We start from the raw sequence: 18,839 nt of genomic DNA, 5'->3' as shown, positions 1-18,839 counted from the left end.
CAACAAGCATCTTTTGCAAGCTTACGAGAATTCATGGAGCAATCACTCTCTCATTCAGGAAAGGGAAAGGTAATTGCCAATATTGAGCCAAAGCTCTCATTTAGAAAGCAAGCGCCAATTTCTACAACCGCATGATTAGTTCTTGCCGGTTTTGAACCAAAGATCTCAGTCAGCAAGTAAGTATCTATTCCAGGATCACCTATTCAGCATACTTCTGACTTGATCTTGACTACTCAATCAACCCCGACTCTGAAGGATAACCCAACTGGGGGGGAAAAAATGGTAGAACAAGAAAAATTTGTTATTGTTGTAGAGTTAATTCAAGATGCATTTCAAGCAGCTGGCTCGGAATATGATGAGTTTGGTGACAAGATTGAAGAAGAGAGAGGTAAATTAAGAATAGATTAAAGGGTGCTTATTAAAGTTAGAGCAAGTGAAAAGAGTTCTACAACTCAGGGGGAGAAATCAATGTCAAAGCAAGATCTGCTTAGCCAAGTTCTAAAAGCTCAAAGGAATCTTCTATCATATGTATATGCTTTGAGGCCCCTATTCACAGAACTAGAGAAGAAAGAATTGGAAGAAGGAGAGATTGATGAAAGTGATGCTCCTCAAGGGTTTGAGCCGGTGTTTGAAGAAGTTGAGATAGAATAATGGAAGAATATCCCTGAAGATGAAGAGTATGAGGATGAAAATGCTTTCACAAATGATTGCATGTTCTATGGAGCTACCGAAGAGTATAAATTATCATATGAAGTAATTCAAGATGAGATAGCTAGATCAAGAGCAAGAGTCCAGAGAGATGTTCAAAGAAAAGAAGCTAGAGAAGCAAGATAGTCATACCTTCAAAGAACCAGAAGAGGAAGAAAGTGGGAGGAAGTGAAAAGAAAAATGACAAACCGGAAACCTATCTGAAAGATAGACACTGATAACAGGAAACTCCTAAATGTTGTAGAAAAATTCAGGGAACGCTTTGTGAATATTCATGTCTTCTTTCATGAGTTCAATCAGATAATCACTGGTGTCATGGTGAATACTTTGAATAATGGGTGGAGAATTTATGTTAAACACATAGACGAGATCCAAATGAAAATATCCATCAGTGTGCTGAGGAAACTAAATATAGTTGAACTGTTTGTCCTAAATACAAAAATCCCATGATTGACCTCACGGGAGAATGAATACTTCAGAGACAAACTTCAAAAGATGATGATGGATGTGTCTCCTCAAGCATCCCTTGAACCATTTATGATCAAGAGATTTGCAGATGGAAGAATGCAGAACATAACCTTATCTGATGAACATTTGAGACTCATTCGATATCTTCAACTCACTTTTCTTGAAAGTCAACTTAGAAGCAAAAAAGCAAAGCTGGAAGCTTCTGAAGTGAAAAGATCAGAAACAGAACTCAAAGTTGTTGAAGCACTGTATGATTATAGATTGAATGATAAAATGATCAAAGATTCAGAAAAAAGATATGAGGAAGCTGAAAGAGCATATCATGAGATGGTGTTTATAATTGGGGTTGCAGAAATTGATCTTTTGAAAGATAGTGAACCTATTATCAGTAAGGATGAAAGCACTTTTGTACGCCATTCTAATATGGGGATCTAGTCTTTGAGATTAATAAACAGAAGATTAAAATCAAAAAATTTAGAGCGAGTGAATCAGATTCAATCAAGCAAGCCTTGTTGGATGTCAAAATTTTAACATGCAAAGATGACAAGCTTGCCTTGATTTTAATTATGGAAATACTTGAGGAAGTGTTGGAAGAAGAGTTTGTCGATAACACAAAAAAAGTACAAGACTTTCCTAAAAAGATAACTCTCTTTATAATGGCAAGAAAATCTACATTGTTGTTTAGTCTTCTTCACAAAGTTTACAAGATCAGGTATCTTCAACTGATGCTCAAAGAGCTGAACAATCCACCACCCAAGAATGCACTTGAAATCGAAGCTCGTGATTATGTTCAAGCTAGATTGAATGAACTTCTGAATCTACGGAAAGAAAATGAGAAAGAGGCATCAGATCCCAAGAAGAAAGCTACCAAAAGAAAGTGTGTTCAGACTGAATCAACTCAGGAAGGAGAAGGTAGTCAAAGCAAGAAGCAGAAGAAATCGAAGACAAGGAGACTTAGTTTATTTGTTCAGGCTAGAAGAACACTTCTTATCTTTGTAACTTGTAATTTAAGAAATTTGAAATTATATATGTGATCCAGAATGCATTTAATATTATTCTCTATTTTCAGTACATACTTTTTTTATTATCAGTTGAGTTATCCTTTAGGAATTTGCATGTCGAACTCTAACAAATAAATTGGGGGAGATTGTAAAGTATAATATAACGTAATATGTAATCGGGGAAATATAACTCAACATGAAATAGAAATAGATAAATAATATTAGTTGTGAAGCACAGGAACCCTGAAGATGAACACTAGATAAATACAAAGAATCAAATGATGGAATTAATGCTCTAAGTCCATAACCATGTCATGGAAAGAAGTTCATTAATATGTTCAAAGGACTTCTAGTGACAATGAAATTTATTGTTTTGAAGTATTAAGATCAAGGGTTTCAGTGATTGAAGCAATGAATGACCAACAGTCTGTAACGGTTCAGAATTGTAAAGGAGATTAGATAAATCCATTTTAGTGCTAGTCGTTTGTGAACCAGACCAGTGCATTAAGCGTCAACATATCAGAAAAGGATTGATTTAATCATATTGAAGAATTTGAGTTAATATAACAAAAAATACATCAAAGAATAGGAGAAGTTGAACTGTATTGATAAAAGTTAGAATTATTTTGAAGTACTAAATTATGTACTCTTGGCACAACAAGGAAGAATATATTCTAAGTATGAATTGTTATCCTTGTTGGCGCAAGTAAGAAATAGTTTTAAGTCAAAAACAAATTTCTCTTACTGGCGCATGTCACAATACAGGATAGCCCTCTAGGCGCAACTCAACAAAAATGCTAAGGCATGGATTGGTTCCCCTCTTTGGCGCAACTGGAGTCATTTCCTAAGGGAAACAATATACTTATCTGAGGGCGCAAGTGAGAATAATTCAAGGCAATTATTCTCTCACTGTTGGCGCAGGTAACAGTAGTTACTAAGGAAAGAAATGTTTCTTGTGTGCGCAAGTGAAGAACAAATATTCATCCCTTTGTGCGCAAGTAAAAGACTTGGTTTTATTCATTATTGTGAGAAGCAATTCAAAAGACACTTGGCTGAGAATAAGCCACGTGTACATGAAGAATTGAAAGGCTACACAAAAGAAGCAGAATGAATTCAATTCATTAAGTTATCTTCTTCAGCTCCTAACTGTATTTTTACGAAGCACCATTGTAGGCCAAATTTATTAAGCTTGTAAACATACTAGTATGCTGTTAAATTTATTATAGCCAATCATTTGATTGATTAGAGTGTAGCAACCTCAAGGTTTATATTAATAAAATAATATATTCCTCGAATTGTTTTGTGCCTATTTCCGTACATTTAACGAAGAATTTAAAACGAATCAAAAAATATTGTACGTATCGTGTTTAACCCCCCCCCCCCTCCACGATATTTTGGGACAAACGGTATTTCTCATATTTTAGTATAAAATATTATTCAAGGGATTCTTCAAAACAAGAGTATGTTAATTAAAAATAAGGAGTCAAATGATGTTATTAGTGATTTAAGGAATGAATACAAGACCATCAAAGTACAATTTTTGATCATATTCCTTAAAATTTAACTTAAGAGTATCAATTGTTAATCTGATTACATTCCTTAAAATTTAACTTAAGAGCAAAAAAATAGCTAGTCTGTTGAACTTGCCCTGCCCTCAAAATAAGAGAATGCTATATAAAAATCAGTTTTTTTTAGTGTGTGCCCAAGGGCATACATTAAGCACGAAATCTCATAGGTTTACCTCATTTTATTGGTGGAGTTGTTGTTTATGCAGGGAGCCCACTTTTATTAATAAATAAAAACCAATTAAAATGAGTTAAATTTATTGATTTCCACACTTAGCATGTTTTCTTGTACGCACACTAAAAAAATCGTTTAAAAATAAGTAGTGACGTGAACCTATCAATGATTTAAGGAATGACCAGGAGATTGTTCGAGTATCATTTTTAATCTCGTTAATTAAAGTTCTAACTTTAGGAGAATTTCTAGCAACATCTCTAAACCTCTTATGTTAAATTTTGAGGAGATTTTTCAAAAAACAAGGTCCAAGAGACTCCCAAGTCGAGTTTTCTTCAAATGATTAGAAACTCTTTTATCCTCCTCGATGTTTCTCTCTCCTCTACTTATTCCTTTTTTATTAATATAAATCACTTTCTTCCAACTTATTCAAGTATTTACCTTACTCTATTCAAATAACAAGGGTGGATTTACTAATTAAAAATAATAGTAAGTAGTTTAATAGGCACAAAAAAAGATATTGGGGGAGATGAGAATTATTTGTTCTTAAATCATCTCGAACAACTTATCTATTCTAGCTCTTAACTAAAAATTTGAAAAGGGAGAAAAAAATGTTACTCCAATAAATTTTTTGTGGCTCTTAAAATCACCAAGAATTTTCTCTCTCTTCTTGAGCCAAATTCACTTTTAACTAATATTATAATATAGTTATAAAAAGTGATCTAAGAGTCTGTTAATATTTAATATTATTTTTGAGAAATGTGTTTAAAAGATTCTTAGAGTTTCTCATAATTTAGAACTAACTCCCACATTTTCTTGGTAAACTCTTAAATATAATATAAAATATTATGCTCTTAGTAAATTAGGACATTGTTAAGATATTCAACTCCAACAATACTTTTTACATTCACTCTTTATTTATATTTTATACATATTTAAACATAAAAGGGGGACAAAAGTTGGGTAAGATTTGGAGGTAATGAATACTTTATTAATAAAATAAAAGTTAATGATTTTAATTTTGAGAAGATAAAGTAGGCTTTCACATTTTAAAGAGAAAGGCTCTTCATTTTTGAAGGTAAGCATCTATTGAAAATGCTTTTAGAGCAACTCTAACAAAATCTTAAAATTTTTGTTAAAATAATAAAATTAATTATTTCCTTGATTTAAGATACAAAATTACTTATTATCTCCAATAACATCTTCATTCATACCTTTTTAAGTTATTTTTTATTATTAAATGTACTTGAAATATTTTAAGAAAGTAATTTTAAATTAGTAGAAGGTTGGAAAGAAGATATGTATATTAATAAAAAAAATGGAATAGAGAGAGGAGAGAGACTCCTAAATAAATATGAAAAGAATCTTAAATATGAGAGGATAGAAAGGCTTCTAAGTTTTTAAGGAAGGTTTAGAAGCTTGTTGGAGTTTCATTCCATCCTCAAATTTTAACTTAAGAACTCTCAGGAGCTTAGAGCAACTTTAAAATTGGCACCCTAAAATCTTAAGATCCACTTTTATTTTCTTAAAGATGAGAAATGCATAATTATTCCTTATCTTATTTTTATTAATTAAATGTTCATTTCCTTCCTTTTTCACCCTCCTTCTCTCCCATCTTTTTCTCTCTCTTCTTTAAAAAATATAAATAGGATTTGAATTTATTATTATCACAATATTAAGGAACCAAAATAAGAATGGCGGTTGAAGTTGTCCTACACTAAAATGTCTTAAATAACTAAAATCCTATTTATTTATATTATTTTTAAAGAACACAGAAGCACTCTGTTGGAGTTGCTCCAACGGAGTTGCTATTAGATATCTGGTCCGGTGGAGTTGCTCTAGACAAAGAAACACAAGCGTTCATTTTTCTTATGCTTGAGGAATCTTTATTTAATACCTAGAAAAGGAACATGCATAAATCTGGGAGGGAAAGGGTACATTACTCATTTCAAACAACAGCAGATTATCCAGATGCCAAAAAATACAATTTAAGCTAATACTTAATTAATATATAAGAAATGTTGCAAGATGTGTATGCCACCACTTAAATCTTGGCCGAAGTGCAAGATTCTTGAATCATGAAGTTACAAAATTTTCCACTTCCTTTCCAGAGCATTCGTGATCTTTGAAATACAATATGCCGCACTCAATGGGTAACCAGAAACTGCACAAATACGGTAGATATAATTAAGAAAGGAAAAATCAGGAAGAATGAATTAGTCTCATTTTAGGGCCAAAAAATTATGGAGTTAAATATAAGATTCAATACAGCTTACTTGATATAAAATCATCTACAAACTCCTTTTCAATTTTCCCATGGGCCATGGCACCAACCTGTTTGCAGGGAATCAGTACAAATGATGGTTCATGCAGAAAATCCCGTCATAAATATAAAAAAAAAAGCTTGGATTTAGCATACCACAAAGACGAGGTTCGTGTCATTGCTAACGGCATTAACATAGTCCCCAATGTCAACCAACTTTTCTGAACTATGCGAGAACCCTGATTTGCATAACATTAATGATGAGAACATTAATGATAAGATATAGCGACGATGGAAGATACTCGGAGGAAAAAAACGAAAGAGAAGTTTTACCTATTCTGCGAGAGTTTACAGGCAGATATTGGGTTACAGGGTTCTTGATCACACGCAAAAGCTTCTCACGCTTACCCACAGCGGATATACTAAGTTTCTGTAGCAACTGTACTGCATTGATCATCAAACATGTTAAAATTCAACGTAAGATGTATATCAACTTCGCCAAAGTAATTGACAAGGGATGAAAGTTTAACTTACAGATGATACCCGAGAAACGCTTATACGTCCTCGGTATACGGACATGTGGTTTAACTTCAAAAAGAACACCTTTCTCGGTTCTCACATATAGCGCCCGCAACTTCCCAGCCTTATTCAATGTGCTATCTAAAATCATTAGCATAGCCTGAAATGTAATAATTAAGAAACATGGGAATCAGATAATTAAGAACTATTACTACACTCAAGGAGATAGAATCCAACACTACTACACTCAAGGAGATAGAATCCAACACTACTACACTCAAGGAGATAAAATCCAACACTGTTTAAGGCCATAGTGAAACTGGTAATTTAGCTAAACAGTCCAAGTAAATTACAATAACACATCCTACTTTACCAATGCTTATACTTTTCATGCATATAAAAGAAGCAAATACATTAATTTATCAACCTTGATAGTGTATAGCAATCAGCAAGTAGTAAAACGACGACTAAAATTAATACTAAGAAAGTTTAGAAAACAATATCCTACTATTATCCATAGAAATGATATGTTAGCACAATATTTAGAATGCATCAAAGCAAAAATCGAACAAATCAATTTAATTAAATATTTGTATAACTGAATAGTCATAAAAAACAAAACTTGTAGAAACTAACCTGATGAGCAATGTCAGGCCTATAATCTGCAGGGTTTTTGTTATTTCTTTTAAGAAAATTAGCATGCTCATCCGAGTTGAGTAACTGATAAGTCTGCACGAGCCAACTGAGTAAGAACTTACTCAAACGCAATAAAAGAACTCACTAACTCGTCAATCAATCCATTTTAGAAAACCTCATAAAAAGGATTTACGCAACAAATACCAACCTTTCCAACTTTAGCAACTTCCAAAGAAGCCCTTTCAAGAATAAAAATAACACCATTCTTCTTATCGTCCTGATCCAACGGACCAATCGGAATACCAGAAAGTTCATCCACAACACGTTGTGCTTTGGCCTCATCTTCATCTTCTTCCGCCTTACTTCTCTTAGCTACATTCTCCTCCTCATCACTACCAACCACATTCTCTTCTTCATGCACTTCTTCTTTATCATAAACTTCTTGATTCTTCTTTCGTTTCTTCCCTTTAACACCATAAGGCCTCACCATTTCTAACCTCATTACAACCACCACAACAGTCAAAATCAATTCTTTCCACAAGTAACACACTAATTAGCTGCCTATACACTTAAAAATCATAAGAAACTAAAAAGACTTCCATGAAAACTGTAACTAACTACCAAGAAACAATCTTTATACAAAAAACCAAATACCCATCTTATAAAAAGCTATATAATTAACTAAACTTCATTTTTTTACTGATTCTAAGGTAAATTAACATCAATTTTTTAGCAAATTAACTGTAACTAACTACCAAGAAACAACCTTTTATATAAAACAAAAACCCATCTTACAAAAAGCTATATAGTTAACTAAACTTCATGTTATTACTGATTTTAAGGCAAATTAACATCAAATTTTCAGCAAATTTAATAATATACATACAGACATATATATATACACACAATATACAAAAACAATTAGCAAGCTAAGATTATAAAAGTGGGTTTATCGGAGACTTACCGGAGATGGGTTGCAGAACAAAGTGAAGAAGGTTGCAGCGACGGCCGGAAAATATAAGAATATCTATACCATACAAATGAACGAGGAGAAAGATATAAACAAATTAGGGCTTTCAAATGGGTTAAGTAATTGGGCTTTTATTGGAATTTTGTTGGACTAGTATTCACCTCGGGCCCAATTTAATATTTGGGCCAACTGACATATGAGTCGGGTATAAGTAATTAATTATACTTTTCTCTGAATTTAAAAAAAAAATACTATGAAGCTCAGAAATGGTACCAATTTATAATTAGTTCCAGAAAAAATAGGATGCATTTTAATATTTTAATTATATTTAATTCATTACTCTTATTTATTGTTTATTTGTAAATTAATATATATTTACCCTATTATATAATTTATTATCATTTAAATTTAATTGAAATTCTATTATATATATATATATGTATAATAATTTATTTGTAAATACGGATCGAGATGAATACATAGCGATAAAACAGATTTAAAAAAATAATAATAGGTCATGTGCCTTGTAAAGATTAATTGATAAAATAGAGAAATTTTAGAACTATAATTTTGAACATTAAATATTACATGGTATATAAGTATTTAGATTCGCTACTGTGATCTTGACCTATATATTATGTCCAGAGGCCCAGGAGGAATTTAGAAAAAAAGTTAGTAGTTATATATATATATATAAAGTAATAGAGCAAGCCATTTATAAAATTAGCTGAGTCTAAGAATATGCTGTCTAGCCTATTTAACATTGCAAACTCTGAACTCAAAGAAGTAGTCGTATTTTGAAGTTTATTGGAGGCGAAAGAACAATAACAAGTCTCGGCAAGGACTTCATTTATTTATTTATTTTCTTCGCCGAAGACTTGTCAAGCGAATGACCTATACAATTTATAATAACACATTCAATTCATTTTGCAGGACAAACAACATTTCCCAAAGTCATGAATCTTCACAGCTGAAAGCATGTCCTAATAAAACTCGTAAATAATTTTTACCAGCCAACCCCACCCCCACCTTAAATTCTTCTACTGCATTATAATGTGCAAGACAGATTTAGCTTTTACATGTATATGATTCAAAATTAAGAGCAAATATATAACTTCGATATCAGTTTTAGCACTGAAAAATCACATTTTTACCAAGACATTGCAGACCAACAATAAACTTTTACTTTCAAGTTATCATTTCTTTTAATAGGCAACTATAAACCACTGAGTTTACAACACTGCACTTCCTAAGAAGATAGTATGTATATGTTAAATGTTGTCTATACTCAGAGCTCCAAAGTTTTGATCTTCTCAAGAAAATTTTGCATCATTTGATTGATCTCAGCTGTGACGCGAGGCCCAGCTTCTCTCTTGTAATTCTCGAATTTTAGTTCATCAAACTTCAAAGCTGCATCTTTACAGGCTCTGATGCTTCCTGATGCAAAGGAACATGGATATTAATAAACTGAAACTTGTCACCAAAATTATAAACCACCATATACCGATTTTACGGCCATTTTTATTTTTGAGGGATTAGGATCTCCTGACTATGACCTTTTTTTTCTCTAAATTTAAAGGACTATTATTCTTTAGAAGTAGATGTTAATAGTCTTTGTTGATTCATTTCTATAGGATAATGATACCTAGAAAAAGAAGGTATTACAATACCACAGAAACAAACCAAAAAGATAACTGAATTCTTTTCAAGCGATGACAATCCTTTAAGTTTAGCGTAAATAAGGTTAAACTGGGGATCAAGGTCCTTGAAAACAGACACGGTTGTAGTAAATGGACAATCTTGAAAAACTGAAGCTTCTGTGAATCAACAATTCTCAATATTTTCTGAATCGCTAGATAACAGGAGATCAATATCAATGTCTAAATTAACATCCATGGAGCAATCATTCAAATCACTATTAAGAAGATCAAAAAAATTTGCTCGACTTCTAAACAATTTTTTTATTGTATCATATTCTTTAGAATGATGTTTACTTTATATGTCAATAAAAAGCAATACTAAAAAAACAACATAAAGGGTGCTCAAAAGTTGCTCACTACTGATAAAGATGAAAGTTAATAACTAGCATAAAAAACTGTTCACTTCCGCAGAATAATTATAAAAAATAGAGCAAATAAAAAGAGGAACATATATTACATGACAACACTAATAAGTAATAAGAGGGGAAAAAAATCACTGATGTGAGCATGTGACAAGAATAAGGATCTATAGTACATGAGTTTGCTAGAAAAACTTATTTCATTTTAAATCTATAGGCTACATCATATTCATTTCACTTTTCAGCTAAAGTACCATACCGTAGCCTGTTGTGATTACATTTCACTACGTATACCTTTCTTTAGATAATCATTAGTTTAGCGCATATTATACACCCGGTTTCTTTAAATATTGTCTGAGATTTAATCATCTTTTCTTTCTGTAGTTAGAAACCTTTAAGGTTTATGATCGTTATGCAATTCAATCACCAATATCGTTACTTCACAATATATTAATTATTTCCATACTCCTAAATCGTCTATTGATCGATAGTCATCACCTAAACAATCTAGAAGAAAGTTATCTGCTACTTGACTTACCACTCAAATCCAACAAGTTAAACACTACAGGGCAGTTCCCAATATCCCTGACCATGGTGATTGCAGACCAAACTTTTTGATACTCTTCCTTTGAGGTTCGGATGATGCAAACTTTCGTTATCGGATTCACATATTTTACTGAAAAAAAACATAAAATGTTTCAACGATAGATACCCGAACTCAAATATAAAATTATATTGGAAGATACAAACATCTCACTACGTATATTGACTATAACAAGAAAATCTTAGTACGAGCTACCATTTCAGCTCTATTACCTTGAAGCGAACCAATTGATGAGGCAAGACCACATTCACCAAAGTTTGCAAGAATACTTTCTTTAATTACTTTTGACACATTTAAATGAGTAATGATAATGGGATCATCAGTGCCAAGATCTTTATTTGGATCCAAAAATACCTCCATCACAAGGTACCTATTCTTAAATCTCACCATGCTTCTTCACCTAATGTGAAAAAAAATTACATATAAATCATACATAAATAAAGTGCATACATGAAGGCATAAAGCAAATACATGGAGTATATTGTATTATATGCAGAAAATAATCAGACAAGCCCTAACTAAATCATAAAAACACGGCCAACACGCAAATGAAAAACTGTAGGTAGGATTTAGAGATAGAACCCGGATGAAAGAAACCTCTACAACATGAATTGTGATTGGTGTACACATTCACAAATATATAGGTTTGAGTTCGAATACAAACTTAATTAGTTAATTAAAGTACCTATCACAACCATAAGTTAGGGCTATTTGGATCATGAGATTCCAACCTGCTTGACAGGAATGGAAATGAAATTCTAATACATTATTGCATTAGAATCTCATTCTCATTCTCATTCACATTAACTGGGTTAAAGTCTCATTATCAAAACCGCACCTTAGTTGTTATATGTCAGTTGTCAGATTAAGCAGCTGTTATCCTACCAATTGGCCAAATAAAAAATACGTGAACATCAAAGGCCAATTGTCTAGTCATTAAAATCGAAAAATGTTACTGATTCTAAACAGGTGTGGACCGTGTGCTTAAGTTTTCAGCTATATAATTAACTAAACTTCATATCATTACTGATTCTAAGGTAAATTAACATCAAATTTTCAGCAAATTAAGTGTAACTAACTACCAAGAAACAATCTTTTATATAAAAAAACAAAAACCCATATTATAAAAATCTATATAAATAACTAAACTTGATGTTGTTACAAATTCTAAAACAAATTAACATCAAATTTTCAGCAAATTTACTAATATGCATACAAACATATATATATATACAATATAAAAAAAACTTAGCAAGCTAATATTATAGAAGTGGGTTCATCGGAGACTTACCGGAGATGGGTTGCAGAATAAAGTTGCAGCGACGGCCGGAAAAAATATATTATATAATGATTTTTTTTTTGTTTTTTGTTGGGCCCAAATATTGAATTGGGCAAGAGGTGTGAATGCTACTCAAACAAAACTCTAAAAAGTGCTCAATATCTTTTCCTCCTCTTTAATTTGTATGTATAGATTTCTCATATTTTTCGGAGAATTTATCAAAAATACTTAATTTTCTAAGTTTTTTTACGATTTTACTATTTTCTGATTTTTTTTGAAAAAATATGGAATAAATGAAAATCAACCAGATATGTAGCTGAATAAAAAAAATTTGGTTGATTTGAGATTGTATGTAGTTACGTAAACTCGTCAAAATTTGCATGCAGTTGATTTCAGTTGCCAAAAAACCGTATTTTGCAAAAAAAATTGAAAAATAGTATTTTTGCAAATTAAAAAACATTTTTGTAAATTTTTTTAAAAAATGATAGTATTTTTGCCAAAATATTTTTAGACTTGATTATTTTTCAAAAAAGACCTATATTTTTTTCTATCCGACAAGATATTACTGCACAATTTCTCAATTAATTCTTACACTTGTATAGATTTTTTTTATTGTTTTTAACAAAATATGACCTTAAAAGACATAGAGTGGTTTTACTTAGCTCTTGGTTCGACTTTGATCTTCTACGCAGTTTTTCTTACTTTGTAAATAAATATAGATTATGAATTATAAGACAATTCGGTTCGAAAAAGTTACAAATCTGGATGAGGTTGATAAAAAATTACTTAATAATCATTTAACTGCACACAATCAAAAGAAATACTTGCTGTGTGTTCAACAGAGCAATTGCAAGTTGAGACCAAACTGGGTTACAAACTTGGTTCAGCTTTCTGCTATCCTGATGAAAAACTGAACCGTAGGTCTTTTGTTGCATTATATATTTAGGGTACAGCATAAGAGCTACATATTCATATTATGCCTTGATGAAAAATGAGAACAAGCAACGTACATTTCAGCTAGTGAATATTATGTTTTAGTAGTTCCATTTGTTGGGATAACAATAACTAATTGGAACAAATTTTCCCATTCTTATTCAGTCACTAGATCTATTAATCATAGCCAATCCCGCAAGGCAGAGGGCCAGATTAAACGAGCCGAAACAAATGACCTACATAATTTGTGATCACACATTCAATTCACTTTGCAGGACAAATAACATTTCTCAAAGACATGAATCTTCACAACAGCTGAAAGCATGTCCATCTTCTAAAACTCGTAAATAAATTTTACCATCCAATCCCACCCCCACCCCCACCTCCACCTCTCCTTTCCTGCATCTCAGCATTCTTCTCTGCTTTAATCTTCTCCAGAATTTTGCGTACCTCAGGATCATAGAAACGCTCATTGATATATTTTTTCTCTTCGGCTTGTATTTCCTTAATAGGACAAGGATATGGGTTTGGAGGAGGCTTTTTCCCTTGCAGACGTGCAATTTGCTTCAATCGAGTGTAAGCTTTCTTTCTGGCTTTTCTCTCTGTCCGATATTCCATCTGAAGGGATCAAAATCGCAGGTTTTAGATGACCATATAATCCCACATAGCATGGATATACAACTAAAGCAAACATGGTTACGTTGGGAAAGTCAAAGTTACTTACGTCTGCAGCAGCCATGGCTTGCTCCTCAGTCACACCCTGCTCCTTCAGTTCAAGAACCCGCCAACCAAATATACGAGCAGGTGGGGCATCAAATTCGGAGATCCTGTTTGACAAGGGAAATATGCAAAAGTTAACGTGCCAATTCAAGTTTCCTTTATAAAAGACAGAAATAAACTTTTACTCTTTCTCTCTATCCTCTATTCCCATATCTCTATTTAAACGATCTACTCCTCCGAATAGGTCTTTCAGGAAAGTCCTAATATCCAGGGAGTATACATATTCACAAACCAACACACTCACACACAAACATACACATCTACACATATATACTCCTGCTTGCATATAAACACACTGAAAGTTCCATCATTTCCTTTAAATTCTCTTTCAATTTATATACAATTATACACACAGGGTTTCATACCACAATTATACATAAACACTAGTGGAACACACACACGCACATATACAACTCCAACATGAAATACAGGGTTGCTTGTTTCCGTTGGTACTGTGAATATAGATATTGCAGCGCACGTGATTTCTTATTACTGTGCTCCCTTGCCTCCCACCGTCCCACGTATCCTCATTTAAATAGAATATTACACATATTTTATACCAAAGACACAAAACAGATTGATGATCAGTTAAATCGAGGTAAATACTCATGCTTAAACATGATGCCATGCATAATTCAACACAGTCAATTTATCCTAATTTAAATGGTATTCATACAAGAACTAAATTCCAATATTCTTCCACTTGATGGAACTTGGAAGGACTTCTAAACACATAAAATAAGCAGACAATTCCATTTTTTTACAAAGAATTAGCAGTAATAAAACATTGCATGAACCTAAATTGGAATATTACTGTTAACAAGATTGGCCTCATTAAAGAAACAGGGATGTCATATAGTAGTTGTTCAAAAAAGAATGTACAGGGATAGAGCATAGTACTTGAAAGCATCTTCATGTTTGGAATCTGGGTACTTTGCGAAGAACTTTTTAATATAAACATCCTCAGGAAGACTGATCGTCTTTACTTTGCTATCGGCGCGAGGGAATGTCACAGGGGGCGCCCTGAATAACACAGTTTATAAATGATTAACTAGAGGAGGCGGGGTGGGGTTAAAGACATATCTCATCATATTTGTCTATTAGATTAGTACAAGCAGTGACTGATGACAAAACTTCTTAAATCCAACCCAAATCAAATTAAAAAAAAAAAGCTGTTAGCGTATGTGAACAATGCTTAACAACATTCATACTGTGCATGCAGAGTGGATTTATATTCATAAAAGTGATTGTAAGAGTGATTAGTATCGATAGAATGCAGAAAGTATATCATAGTGAACAGTATGATGATTTTGTTAGTTTTTGCACAAAACTTTGATCAAATCTAAGCAGGCATTAGTGTTACAACATATTCAGGCCCGGAAACAAAAAACAAGACATACATCTTGTAATCGGAATCTTTAATGTCATTAAAAAGTCAATATAATCTATTAATTTAAAGACATGCCGTTCCATGGCTTTTAGCCAAACAGGTTCAGCTTTGGCCAAACCCTTCACAAGCTTCCTAGTTTTTGCCAGCAAGTCCCCTTTCATGAACGACATCTCTGCTGCTGAAATGTAGCACAACACAGATATACATCAAAATTTAAAAAGTACTTGCAAGTACATCAAAATTTTAATATCCAAGCACTAGTTGCAAGTTAAAAAGATAAGTAGTGCATTAAACGATGACAAAGCATTCTTCAATTCTTTTAATTTATTTACAAAAATTCCCATAAAAGACTAAAAAGCATTCACTATTACTTTACTCAGAGATCATAGATGGTGGATAGTTTAAATTTATCTAAATTAAAAAATAAACTTACATAACAACCTAACATGACAATGGAACTTTGTGTTTTAACACAGCTTTATAGGTAGTCAATTTGTGAAAATGAAAATGCTTATAAAAACAGATTATAAGATAATAATTTGCATTGCATATGTTGCCTAATATTATATTACGTTGCCAACTGTATTTTTAATACACTACATTAATCTTCTACATGTTTCTTCCGCATCTAAGCATGTATAGTAATTCTGAGCTATTTCTAATGAAGCAAAGGTTTTTTTTGCAATTTCTGATCGTACAAATTTCTACTGGGAAATGCTGCAATCTTCTAATGTAGTCAATATATTAACTTTCTAAAACATTGCAATTAAAGTGAACGTTATCAAGGGGCTGCTCTTAAATGAGAAGACGATGCATAATTCATACCTAAGGAGCATAACTTTTACGAACTAAAAACCACCCCGAAATGAGAAGATAATATAATATTGAATTATTCGCTACCTGCCATGCCCACGTCTTTCCACCCTAAAAATAATGCAGCTGCAACCTATATACGTCCTGGAATTCTGATGGAGTGTACTTTTGTGAGAAAATTCCACCAGAACACACTTAATCTTATAGTATAAGCTTCACAACACTTGATCCAAAACTGTCAATTCCTTGTTCAAGAACCTCTCTCTTTTTAAAAAGGCCTTGATAGTCAACGGAGGATTAGCTGGTGCATTCATTCATTTATGTCTTCATTCACTTTATACTATTAAAACTAAATTACAAACTAAAGGGTCTACAAATTTATACAATGGTCATTTAGCAAAAAAAAAAGTACCATGTCCATTTAATCCAATAGGGGAAATGAGTTCGAAAAGTCTTATAGCAGAATTTCTACAGTAATTGTCGGCTCTACATTTTCTTCCACTACGCATTTAGGTAGTTGTGACTTCGAAAAGTCCATTCTATCGAAACTTAAATATCCATCTTTGCTTATTTCTCCAACTTCCGGAGCAATCGGGAACGTTATATCATCAACTATTACAGTTCCTAAAAATATTTACACAACGATCGCAACCCAGGGCTAAGGGAGAATCTTGCGATGTATTGAAAAAGACGGGATTTCAGGCTTGTAAAAAAACCACAACTACACGAAAAAAGTGTGTTCTTCTGTTTAACATATTAGTTAGTTGAGGCATTTTCACAAACACCTTGTGCACTATAACAACAACTACAAAATAACACGCTCAGGACATTTCATTAATTTAAAAAGAGTACAAGATATAGAAAGATAGTGCTACTTAATTAAATCATCATGCTTAATTTCAATAACTGAATATGCTTATTAACTAAATTTATGATCTTTTCAATCTAAAAATGTCCAATTAAAAATAAACAGAAATTAGTATATAAATAAGTGAATGAAAGAGAGTTACCGGAGTTTGAAAACGGTGACCGGAATGTTGTGACGGCGAGGTTGGGATCGGAGATTTAGATTAGCCCAGATTATAGAGTAAGGTTTTAGGGTTGAATCTTGAAATGAAATGAAGTGTATATAGGGTGTAACTACTAATACTTTTGGATAATATATAAAAGTATAAAATTTAATAAAAGAAATTATGTTAAATAAAGATTAAATTTAATAAAAATAAATATTAAATTTTGTAATATGAAATATTATATTAAAACTCTTGATTTTTTTTTGCGGCGAAAAAACTCTTGATTTTAGATTTGCCCAAATAGGGGAAAATAAAATATGCATGTTATTGTATTAGTTGGTGTTTGGTCAAGAAATCAAGGTTATATTGTGTTATTTTATGTATATAAGATAAACCTGATTATGAGTTTGGTATTATTTTTAAGGAGGATAGGTATGTCCGAAATTATTAAACCCAAAATATGGTTACTTATCAAGTGATGTTAATAAAGTTTCTACCGAAGAAGATACTATTAGATCAAGAGATGTCGGGTTATCCACGGTTGTCATCTTAAGTACGGGTAAGTTCTAAGATCAACTTGTGTGCTAGCAAGGTGTGAGTCAGCGTGTGAATGATTTGAACAAAAATACTAGGTAAATTTTCATTGTTCAACTATCATCATAATTCATAGCACTTGCATGCATCTATGATCTATATGTCAGTGAAGTTATGTTTTCAATTTCAGGGTGTGTTGGAGATCATGACCAAGCTGAGTTTGTGTCTGATACCTATGATTATAGATATTAATTTAGGCCTCCTCCATTTCAATCGAAAAGTTCCAGGTTGTAGTTACTTCGTTGGGTTACATCGAAATAAATGAGACTCAAATCCTAAGTTCCCGAATTTAAATCTGCAAGAGCATTTTCATGAGGGGTTGCCAAGTTTATATGGCATGACACCCTTAATTGTCTACCTATTGGAGTAGAGAGGTTGCCTACCAAGTTGCCAAAACTTTCTTAAATTAGCAAAAGGTGATAAAAAAACATCTAAAGTGTATATTACTCGACTCACTTTTATATTGAACTAAATATAAAATTAATATAGTGGGATCACATGGGCAATATTTAAAATTGCTTAACTATTGGAGCAAACTTTTAATAAATGTTGTCAATAGTGACATGGATGTGAGAAAAAATTAAAAAATAATATATTTGATAATTTTTCATAGTTTGGTAACTTTGTTAAGAACCTCTATTCGACCCTAAGTGCACTTGTGTTTGTATTCTGTGCACTAGGGAGCTTTGATGCTTATTTTTCCGGAGAATCGGCATCTTTGATGCTTCCGATATTTTAATATTGTTGTCAGAATGATACTATCTTCTACCGGAGACATTTTAGCTCTCTTAGAGCAAGTGCTGCGCGGGGCTGCTTTGCTCCTGGGGCCGCGTGAAATGGCTTGTCCAACCTTTTGTGACACTAGACAACATTGTGTGCTTTAGACGGAAATGGTCCAAGGACGTCACGCCGGGCTTGGCCACTTGAAAACCAATTCAGTTTTTTATAATAAAACCTGTAAAAGCTGCTGCCACACTCTTGATTACTGAGCTCCGCAAGTGAATATAACGTTAATATTATCGTTGAAAATATTAACGTTGTAATATTAACGTTTATATAAACGGTAATATAT

The 18,839-nt window shown here is 32.4% G+C and overlaps 3 protein-coding genes across 5 annotated transcripts; all 3 read right to left on the bottom strand.

Moving 5' to 3' along the window:
* Positions 1 to 5,753: 5,753 nt before the first annotated feature.
* Positions 5,754 to 8,395, bottom strand: LOC141711648 (uncharacterized). Its single transcript, XM_074514245.1, has 8 exons — positions 8,297 to 8,395; positions 7,541 to 7,824; positions 7,333 to 7,425; positions 6,712 to 6,856; positions 6,511 to 6,621; positions 6,334 to 6,416; positions 6,191 to 6,248; positions 5,754 to 6,078 (listed from the first exon to the last, which is right to left on the bottom strand). Exons 2-8 carry the CDS (start codon positions 7,820 to 7,822, stop codon positions 5,999 to 6,001), a joined length of 852 nt encoding a protein of 283 aa, XP_074370346.1. The 5' UTR covers positions 7,823 to 7,824; positions 8,297 to 8,395; the 3' UTR covers positions 5,754 to 5,998.
* A 1,082-nt stretch (positions 8,396 to 9,477) lies between these two features.
* Positions 9,478 to 12,403, bottom strand: LOC141710587 (putative ribonuclease P/MRP protein subunit POP5). 2 transcript variants are annotated; one of them, XM_074513158.1, is made up of 4 exons: positions 12,257 to 12,403; positions 11,178 to 11,365; positions 10,900 to 11,037; positions 9,478 to 9,739 (listed from the first exon to the last, which is right to left on the bottom strand). In XM_074513158.1, exons 2-4 carry the CDS (start codon positions 11,353 to 11,355, stop codon positions 9,591 to 9,593), a joined length of 465 nt encoding a protein of 154 aa, XP_074369259.1. In that variant the 5' UTR covers positions 11,356 to 11,365; positions 12,257 to 12,403; the 3' UTR covers positions 9,478 to 9,590. The 2 variants fall into 2 exon arrangements, with proteins under 2 accessions (XP_074369259.1, XP_074369260.1); XM_074513159.1 differs by lacking the exon at positions 12,257 to 12,403 and adding an exon at positions 11,485 to 11,506.
* An 826-nt stretch (positions 12,404 to 13,229) lies between these two features.
* On the bottom strand, positions 13,230 to 17,328 carry LOC141711647 (uncharacterized). Of its 2 annotated transcripts, none has more exons than XM_074514243.1 (5): positions 17,171 to 17,328; positions 15,423 to 15,525; positions 14,858 to 14,980; positions 13,902 to 14,004; positions 13,230 to 13,795 (listed from the first exon to the last, which is right to left on the bottom strand). In XM_074514243.1, the coding sequence occupies exons 2-5, from the start codon at positions 15,515 to 15,517 to the stop codon at positions 13,532 to 13,534; spliced, it is 585 nt and encodes a 194-aa protein (XP_074370344.1). In that variant the 5' UTR covers positions 15,518 to 15,525; positions 17,171 to 17,328; the 3' UTR covers positions 13,230 to 13,531. The 2 variants fall into 2 exon arrangements, with proteins under 2 accessions (XP_074370344.1, XP_074370345.1); XM_074514244.1 differs by having other exon boundaries at positions 15,423 to 15,522; positions 17,171 to 17,313.
* Positions 17,329 to 18,839: the final 1,511 nt, after the last annotated feature.

This window comes from Apium graveolens, chromosome 3 (assembly GCF_009905375.1).
Source record: "Apium graveolens cultivar Ventura chromosome 3, ASM990537v1, whole genome shotgun sequence".
NCBI classification, from domain to species: Eukaryota; Viridiplantae; Streptophyta; class Magnoliopsida; order Apiales; family Apiaceae; genus Apium; species Apium graveolens.
The sequence above is the reverse complement of the archived record's forward strand: the minus strand, read 5'-3'. Positions and strand labels throughout refer to the sequence as shown.

Bases quoted from the DNA above. Each gene is read 5' to 3' on its own strand.
- LOC141710587 (XM_074513158.1), bottom strand. From the start codon at position 11,355: ATGGTGAGATTTAAGAATAGGTACCTTGTGATGGAGGTATTTTTGGAT. The intron at 11,038-11,177 runs GTAATAGAGCTG...GTTTTTTTTCAG, and splicing joins ATCAATTGGTTCGCTTCAAG to TAAAATATGTGAATCCGATA. The intron at 9,740-10,899 runs GTAAGTCAAGTA...CCTTTGCATCAG, and splicing joins TAACTTGTTGGATTTGAGTG to GAAGCATCAGAGCCTGTAAA.
- LOC141711647 (XM_074514243.1), bottom strand. From the start codon at position 15,517: ATGTCGTTCATGAAAGGGGACTTGCTGGCAAAAACTAGGAAGCTTGTG. The intron at 14,005-14,857 runs GTACTATGCTCT...CTTGTCAAACAG, and splicing joins AAACATGAAGATGCTTTCAA to GATCTCCGAATTTGATGCCC. The intron at 13,796-13,901 runs GTAAGTAACTTT...TGATCCCTTCAG, and splicing joins AAGCCATGGCTGCTGCAGAC to ATGGAATATCGGACAGAGAG.
- LOC141711648 (XM_074514245.1), bottom strand. From the start codon at position 7,822: ATGGTGAGGCCTTATGGTGTTAAAGGGAAGAAACGAAAGAAGAATCAA. The intron at 6,622-6,711 runs GTAAGTTAAACT...TGATCAATGCAG, and splicing joins GCGTTTCTCGGGTATCATCT to TACAGTTGCTACAGAAACTT. The intron at 6,079-6,190 runs GTAAGCTGTATT...GTATTTGTGCAG, and splicing joins TGTAGATGATTTTATATCAA to TTTCTGGTTACCCATTGAGT.